General features: G+C 41.4%; 1 protein-coding gene across 1 annotated transcript; it reads right to left on the bottom strand.

The window, feature by feature from the left end:
* Positions 1 to 2,306: 2,306 nt before the first annotated feature.
* Positions 2,307 to 7,864, bottom strand: LOC109744004 (serine/threonine-protein kinase AFC3). Its single transcript, XM_020303099.4, has 12 exons — positions 7,637 to 7,864; positions 7,450 to 7,540; positions 6,941 to 6,967; positions 6,695 to 6,848; positions 6,567 to 6,615; positions 6,127 to 6,241; positions 5,919 to 6,010; positions 5,672 to 5,819; positions 4,530 to 4,594; positions 4,362 to 4,459; positions 3,425 to 3,530; positions 2,307 to 2,939 (listed from the first exon to the last, which is right to left on the bottom strand). Exons 1-12 carry the CDS (start codon positions 7,712 to 7,714, stop codon positions 2,796 to 2,798), a joined length of 1,167 nt encoding a protein of 388 aa, XP_020158688.1. The 5' UTR covers positions 7,715 to 7,864; the 3' UTR covers positions 2,307 to 2,795.
* Between the last annotated feature and the right edge of the window lie 424 nt (positions 7,865 to 8,288).

The raw sequence follows: 8,288 nt of genomic DNA, 5'->3' as shown, positions 1-8,288 counted from the left end.
AGAAGTTTCCTCTGCACTATCATCCTCTTTTATCCTCCTGCCAAAACTCTAAAACATCACTATCCCCTTCAAACTCTGGCCTCTCATGTGCAACATAATTTTCTTCTTCATTGACAGCATTTTCTTCACCTCTCTTCCAACCCTTGTAAGACATCTTTATGCCTCTGTAATCGCCCCTATCAATCTCAAAGTCTGAAGATGATTTGTCCATCTCATCTTCTCCACAGGCATCTCCATCTTCACCGCCAGCCTCATCTTCAGAATGAGCTTATGTAGTGTTCAAATTGCAACTATGTTGTGTGTTTAGATTTGCTTCAAGAGGATGATCAACACCATCTTGTGATAGACTTAACACAAAACCAGCGCCCCCCCCCCCCACTGGGCTCCTATTGGAACTTGTTCTTCATAAACATTGTTACCCCTACTAAATTCAACATCTCTGTCTTCATTAGCCTTCGCCACTAGGATATCCAGAACTGTGAAATCAGAGTGGTCAATCATTTCTTCTATTGCCTCTTGACTGTCCAGAAGCAATAACCCATCCTGTCCAATTCCTACTTTCTTCACATAGTACATGTAGTCATCTAACCCATACCCTTCAGTCTCAATAAGTGCAATCAAATTGAGAAATGTGATGTCTCAAAGAGAGAAGCTTCTTTCCATGTTGTTTCTGCCCTTGAAATGTAGCCTCACCTCCCAAATGTCATCATCCAGCCTGTATTATATACAATGTTACTTCACAACTCTTTCTAACTTGTACACAATAAAAAAAACTAACTGAATAAATCTACTACAACAAAATTCAGTAGTGGCCCAATAGTACTACATCCATATTTAGCCCGCTAACTAAAAAATTCAGTATTGCATCTATAACTACATCCATATTTATCCCACTGAGTAACAAAATTCAGTATTGCAGAGCTAATGAGTAATAAAATTCAGTAACAAAACCTATCTGAACCATGCACACTGAGTACAAAATCCATCTAGTAATCTGAATCACTACTGCATCCAACTAAATACATCTACTAATCTGAATCACTACTGCATTAAACTAACATATAGTCAAACTTAACTAAAGATTTCATGATCCACCTACGAACCTAGCCCTACCTCAAACTAAACTGAAGTTCTGGCATCCACAACTAGCTCCATTCAAGTCAAGGAGTAGATGAAGAGAAGAAAGAAAACTTACTCAACCCCTCCAAATGCTGAGGCTCGTCGGTGGGAGTTCGCCGGATCCGCGGCGATGGCGCCAGCAAAACCCTGGCCACTCTGTACTCAAGCAACAGCTCCTGATTCGCCGGTGCAGAGGGCGTAGGCTGCCTCCGCGACGACGCTGCAGGTTGTGGCGGCGCCGGAAGTGTAGGCTGCTGAGGCGGATGCGTTGCGAAGCTGCCGCTGCCCGGCCAGTTATCCACTTCCAAATAATCTACCCCATCTCCCTCCATGCCACCTCCCCCCCCCCCCCACCCCCCAGAGTCGCCGACATCGCCTGGTTTTATTTTGATTAGTATCATATTCTACTGTTATGACTACAATGCCTAGGTCTACCAGACCGAGGAGGGGGACAGAATGAACGAGGGGAAGAGAGGAGATAGCTCGGGTGGTCCTGACCCGGTCGGAACGGATGCGCCCTAACGGCCGTGAGCACGCGGGTCGTTAGCCATATTCGACGTGGACTTGACGGGCAGGCCCTACATGTCATAATCAGGCATATATTTTAACCGTTTGGTGACTAGGGTTTTTTGGAATAGCCAACCAAATTTGTGATAGTTTTTTGAAAATTTAAGAAAAGTGGTGGGTTTTTTGTAACCCTCCTGTAATGTGGTAGTTTTTTGCTATATACTCCCGCGTCAGGGCTAGCGATGCGCCGGCCGCTGCAGGTGGCTGGACCAGGGTACATGTCGTCGCCGGCGAGGCCACGACGGCCAAATCTCCAAACTTCCAAAGTCAGCATCTTGCTTGCAGCTTTGCTGTTTAAAAACGTTCTGTGCAGTCAGTTTCTGTGTTGCATCAGAAACAGGAAAGAGCCGTCGTGAGGTATTTCGCATAGCCCTGCTCTGGCCAAGTCGAGGCCAAAACAAAAATTTGGCGACATTCCACATCTCCTTGTTCCTAGCCCATGCATAAGTCGCTGCTGCTGCTAATAGTCAGGGGAGCAGAGTGACAATGGGAAAGAGCTTAGAGATAGATGTGCCTGCTGCACCCTGCAAAGGACAAAAGGTACCCACGAAGCGCGACGAACAAACAATCAAAGAATTAACTCTGCTTTTTCTGTCTTAAAAGTATTCCCGGAACAGTGCTTTCCAAAGTCTCCGACAATTCAGTTTTTTGATAAGTTCAAAACATACTACAACTTGATTTAATTTCAACTTTCAACAGCATGGTCTGAATTTGCAGGGACTCTCAGCCCTGTCAAGACTTCTCGAGAAACAGAACATGGCACAGGCAGGCAAAATACTAGCACCTCCTTTACGGCTGCCTTGCCTTGGTCAGTGATCATTGTAGTGCGATTACAAAACCAGGATTCAGACGGCAACCCGTGGTGCACCGCAACTTCACAATGTACAGGTCGCATCCAGTACACTAACCTCCCTAGGAAAAATGCTATTGTACATTACACCTGAACGACTGGAACAACAGCTTATCACCACCACCGCAAGCGCCATAGCTCGGCTTACATCATCTTTATGCTAGAGATTAGCCAAAGGCATTCTGCTCTCGGCTTTGTGCCCGCTGCTTCTCCAGGCCTTGTTCTTGGCGAGCGGCGGAATCAAAGCATCTTCCAATTGTCATGTTGGACCTGGAATTCGGAAGAATGGATGGTCTAGAGCCTCTTGGGCAGTTAGGCGCTCTGAAGGCTCAAACCTTAAAAGACCATATAGCAAGTCCGCCAGTGATGCCTTTGAATGGTCAGCATTTCTCGCAACCAAGTCCTGAAGTTGCAGATATGTAAGCTGAGTTGCGATACGGTTATTTCCATATTGTAGGTTACATTCCCACACTCTCAGTGGTGAATTAAAGTAATACTTCAACAAGCAAGCAGCACAGCACCTAAATATTCTGGATTAATTACAACTAAAAATATCATTACCAACGGACTGGATAAGTGGAACTTATTTACTTTTTGTATTTCCACTCCAACAAGCCCAAGAAAAACTATGTGTTAGAATTAATTACAAGTATGCACTACCGTACATAGTCTCAAACCAGTGGAAGAAGACTTATCTATACATGTGCAGTTACTTTTTTTTTTAGAAAGTCATGTGCAGTTACTTATGTAAGGCCCTGTTTGTTTGCGCTTATACTTCAGATTTTGCAGCTTTTCCACTTTGGCTTAAAAAATGCACAGGTTCTTTGAAAATTGGTAAAAAAGGATGACCAAATAAAACTAAGAAGGAATAATCAGGGGAATCAGAACCTTTAGCCGGTGTAGTTTTCTGACTGCTCTGATGCTTTCTCTTGTAACAGCACCTTCAGGCCAATTTAGACGTGTCCCTCGCCTAAAATATTTCTGAGCTGATGAACTGCATATTCCAAGGAATACAATGAGATCTGAGTATAAGTTAAATGCAAGAATAAACAGAGAATTGGATGCAGTACTCAATAGCATATTATTAACTTAAGTGTTGCTATTTAAGCTTACATAATGATGTACAGAGATGTATGGAAGTTCGAAACAGATTTATTCTTCAATACTTTTTAAAGTGGAATTAGCAGAAACAACATAAAAAAATAATATGTTTGGGAGAGCATCCCCGCATGTTAATATGTTCTGGAGAAACATCCCAGCAGATGCTTGCCAAATTTACCTTTACGAGCAACATCTACAAATCAAAACAGAAGAGATGCAAGCCAAAACTACTTCTGAGTAGCAAACCAGTGAACAACTATAAACCGTAGAACTTAGGGAACCACAGCCAAAAATAAAAGTGACTGCGTGTAAAAATAAAAGAAATATTTCTTTGCAGGTAGGACGTGCCAGAGTTCTTCAAAACATTTGATGTAGAAGATTTAGTGCAAAGGAGAAAGATATATATTTCACTCTCAAAAATATAACCAAAGGTTATCCCAGCATCAAAAGCTCCCACTTGTTGTGGGGGCCTGGGAAAGGGAATTATTAGGTTCTTAGGCAGCATTTCCCTTGTTTGATTTTTTAAGGATACTGACTCAAACCCTGGACTTCCAGGATACAAGTGGAGATACTGCCATTCTCTTGAGAAACAAGCCCAATAAAAAGGGTTTGGTTCTAAAAGTAATCCTGGACCTCCAGGACACAGATGGAGATAATTTGTTTGTTAATGATAGCTCAACGAGAAATTAAAAATGATAATCAAATTAACGGTATAAATACGAACCTAGCCTTCCGTATCATGTGCTCTGGTACGGGTCCCAAAACCCTCTCCATCATTGCTAGGTGTTCCAGGTTCTCATGTGTCTGAAACAATGCCTCCCCCTATAAACTTTAGGGTTAGGACCATATATCAAGGTAAAAGAGGAAAGACAGGCATCACAAGCAATCTAACCGAGCATAGCTCAACGAGGATGCAACCAACACTCCAAATATCACATGGCAAACTCCAGCCTAAGCCTGCCAAAGGAATATCCAGTAACATCAGAACTCAGGATTCCCCTCTGGGAGTAGAAACATTAGCAACTGCTACAGCAGTTGGTCTAACCACAAGGAAAAAGAAGAAAAGATGAGTTTTTATTCAACAAAGAAAGAACAGAGTTCAGTATAATCAATATTTATCGGTAGTTCAGCACAGTAAAATAAGAGGATCATTGTGCAGGTTTCAGCTTGACATGTATAAAACGCACTGTACAATTTAGACCAATAGATACCCAACTGTATAACTATTCATGCAAGACTAGTCTCGTTAGGGCCAGAACCATCAAATATAGAGCTGAATATATTTTTAGACAGACCACTTTGCAAGGACAAGATGTGCCATATTATCTGTTCAGCTAGTACATCAATCCTTCGATGTAATGCAATCTTCAGGGCATAATTACTGAGCATGTCCAAACTAGACTGTAACAAACCAACAGTACTAATCTATATCATAAAACCCAGTAAATATACCCCTCTTAAAAGCACCCTTTTCCATCGTCAGAAGTGGATGGCCATCTATAAGATCTTACCAAGCAAAAGTACAAAAACACCTAGGAAAGAAACAATCGAGCAAAGAAAAACACTGTCATATGCCCCAAAATCTTGGCATATTATATGAACCAACCAGTAGTTAAAAGTTAAAAGATCAATCATTGGATGTCTGTAGAACTGTACATTTATCTTCCATCATTGTGCTAAACCGACCCTGCAGTCTAGCAGCTGCCAGTGCATGCAAAAAAGCAAGTGACTACTAGCTGCATATACTAACTTACTGACTAAAGAAGCTGTGATCCAACATGGCTACTAGCTAAGTAAATAACACAAGGATTACATCTAACATAACCAACACTATTCTGGAAATGGCAAAGCAGTTTCTCTTCTAAATAAGTTTTGTTATGTATAGATAAACAAGAGTATCAACTGGCATGCATCATACTTGGATTCCTAGGATTATAAATATATTTTTCCTTTACAAGCATATAATTAAAAACACATAAACATACACCTCAAACAAGATTAAACATAAGAAAACCTTAAGAACAACCAATTTACCTAAGATTATTTCAGGTGCCCTGTAATGCCTCGTAGAAACAATCGAGGTATGTTCCTGATTATCAAAGGCGGTACTACCAAAATCTATCAGCTTTATGGCACTGGACTTTGGCAAGCACTTGAAGTGTATCTCATCTTGTGAATTCTTCTGTACAACCCCAAGTGATCATTCAAGATAACTGCTAATACCGTATGCCTAATTTCAAAATAGCAGATGCTCACCACAAAATTGGTCGAGATTAGGTACCTTGGAACTTGGAACCTTTATATATTCGGAAGATACGAGGAGTATGTTTTCTGGCTTCAGATCAGTGTGAATAAGGCGTAATTCGTGCATATCTATTTTAGAAGAAAGGAAAAGATGGTCAAGCATGCCACTTGAAAGCAAGGGAAAAATGAATCTGCAACTGCCAAACTTGTTAAGAACGGATATGCAGAATCAAGCAATCACACACATGCTACAGATTCCAACAGTTGTCGTCCAAACTCCCGCACAAGTTCCACAGGGAAAGGTTGGTATCTATTTCTCTTTAGAAAATCATACAAGCTTGGCCCAAGCTTCTCAAATACCTGACAAAACCATTGATATCCATTGAATAAAGTTATCTTTATTTTATTTCCATACCAGGCAACCTTCATGAGGAAAGAGCGAAGAAAAGCAACTGTTTTATAAGCATGCAAATCTTATTACGACTACATTATCATGTTATGTGTACCAGCATGAACATCTCACTTTGCACGAGTAAGAGGTACTGAGAGGGCTAGTAAAATTAACTGTTAACAAACAAGGCATATAAACAGGAATTCAATGCGCTATAGGAGGTGAATGTAATAACTGACACTTGAAATCAACATGTAGAACTTGCTTAACTGAACAGAAGAAAATCAAACTTACAATGCATATATGGTTGCGATAGTCAAACCATCTTTGAATTTGGACACAGCTGGCCATTAAAGAACATTCATCAAGTAAGAAATAGCTAAGAGTAAGGTTATAGAGATTATGTTTGTTGGGACACTAACAGGGATCTGTATCTCTCATTTTCTGCAAGGCGATTGAGCACATCGATCTCAATCATTGCAGCATCCCGGTACTTCCGGATGCTTCTGACAACTTTTATTGCAACATATTCACGTGTTTCACGGTCCCAGCATTCCAAAACTCGGCCAAAAGTACCTATGAAAATCCAACTCGTGTCGCTCTACATTAGAGTAATAGCAAAAAAAAATGAGAACTACAATAGAAACCATAATGAAGGAAACCCGAACCTTCACCCATTTTGCTCAAGATTTTATCTGCATCGCAAAAAAGGAGATTGTCAACAAACAATAATGCATCACCAAGGTGTTCCCAGTTTCAACTTAGACCTATTGTCAAAAGGAGTTCGTGTGCCAATCGAGTTTGTATGCTAATATAAACATAACATTTGAAAAATTAAAGGGGAAATTTGCTTCATCATCCCCTTCAGCTCAAAGCAGAATTAAAAAGTTCTATACAACAAAGATAAAACAATCCAATCATTCATGCACGTTGTGGAGGTGAACCTTATCCATTTAAAAAACAACAACTAGGACAAGTAATTGCCGGTGCCTACCACCAGTAGTTACAAATTATTTATTACATAAACAAGTCTTTATCCATCTTTTTTTTTTCTAAACTATGTGCACATTGGCAAGCCTTTGTCCACCATGTTTCTCAAAATTAACATAAATAAGTATTTATATGCGTGCACAATAGCTCTAGGAGATAACAACAGGCCTAAGACGCGGGTGCTTACACCGACGGGTCAAGTTCTCGCCGAGATCAAACACGTAATGGCCGTCGCGGTCGTCATCCCGCCAAGGCGGCGACGCGCCACCCCTTGCTACCTGCAGCACCGGCGGCAGGGCCAAATCCAAGTTAGTGATAACCCGAACGCCCAAGCCCTAATCGCAGGCATAGTAACCAAAGTATAGGATCATTACCACCTCCCGCTCCGGCGGCGGGTCGCCGGCGCTGTCCAACTCTTGACGCGTGCGTTTCCGCGACCGCGACGACTCCATGGATTCCGATTCGATTGGGAGGAGAGAAACGGGGGAGAGAGAGAGAGAGAGAGAGACGGAGAAACCCTAGGGCGAGGCCGTGCGGGTGGGATGCCTGGCGGGCTGAGGCCCAACAGCGAGTGGAGTACGGGATAGATTGCCTGGTGGGCAGGACTGGGCTAAGTTTGGGATTTCGATTAATAAAGCTCAGTTTCTTTTATACTGTCTCAAAAGTTTCTCAAAAAAATTATACTGTCTCAAAAAAAAAACTCAGTTTCTTTTACAGTTTACAGTCATGTTTATAATGGCAAAAGATTGGATTTGATGGATTTAGACCTACAAGGGGCATCCGATCGGAAGATTCTGATCAAATCAGTGGCACCATTTATCTTGATTTATTCAATGACATGTTTTAAACTTCGTAAAGGTTTGTGTGAGAACTTCAATTCCATGATAAAGAAATTCTGATGGAGGAGCAAGGAAGGTCAACGAATAGTGTGTTGGGTGTCCTAGGAGGTGATGACACGACATAAAATTCAAGTAAGATATTGGTTTCCATGATCTTGAACAATTTAATCTAGCTCTTTTGGCAAGG

This window comes from Aegilops tauschii, chromosome 3 (genome assembly GCF_002575655.3).
Source record: "Aegilops tauschii subsp. strangulata cultivar AL8/78 chromosome 3, Aet v6.0, whole genome shotgun sequence".
Taxonomy (NCBI): domain Eukaryota; kingdom Viridiplantae; phylum Streptophyta; class Magnoliopsida; order Poales; family Poaceae; genus Aegilops; species Aegilops tauschii.
The sequence above is the reverse complement of the archived record's forward strand: the minus strand, read 5'-3'. Positions and strand labels throughout refer to the sequence as shown.

What these genes read in the sequence shown, in the direction of transcription:
- LOC109744004 (XM_020303099.4), bottom strand. Translation starts at nt 7,714, where the DNA reads ATGGAGTCGTCGCGGTCGCGGAAACGCACGCGTCAAGAGTTGGACAGC. An exon ending in CGAGAACTTGACCCGTCGGT is followed by an intron (nt 6,968 to 7,449) that starts GTAAGCACCCGC and finishes TTTGCGATGCAG; the next exon opens with ATAAAATCTTGAGCAAAATG. An exon ending in ACTGTTGGAATCTGTAGCAT is followed by an intron (nt 6,011 to 6,126) that starts GTGTGTGATTGC and finishes CTTCTAAAATAG; the next exon opens with ATATGCACGAATTACGCCTT.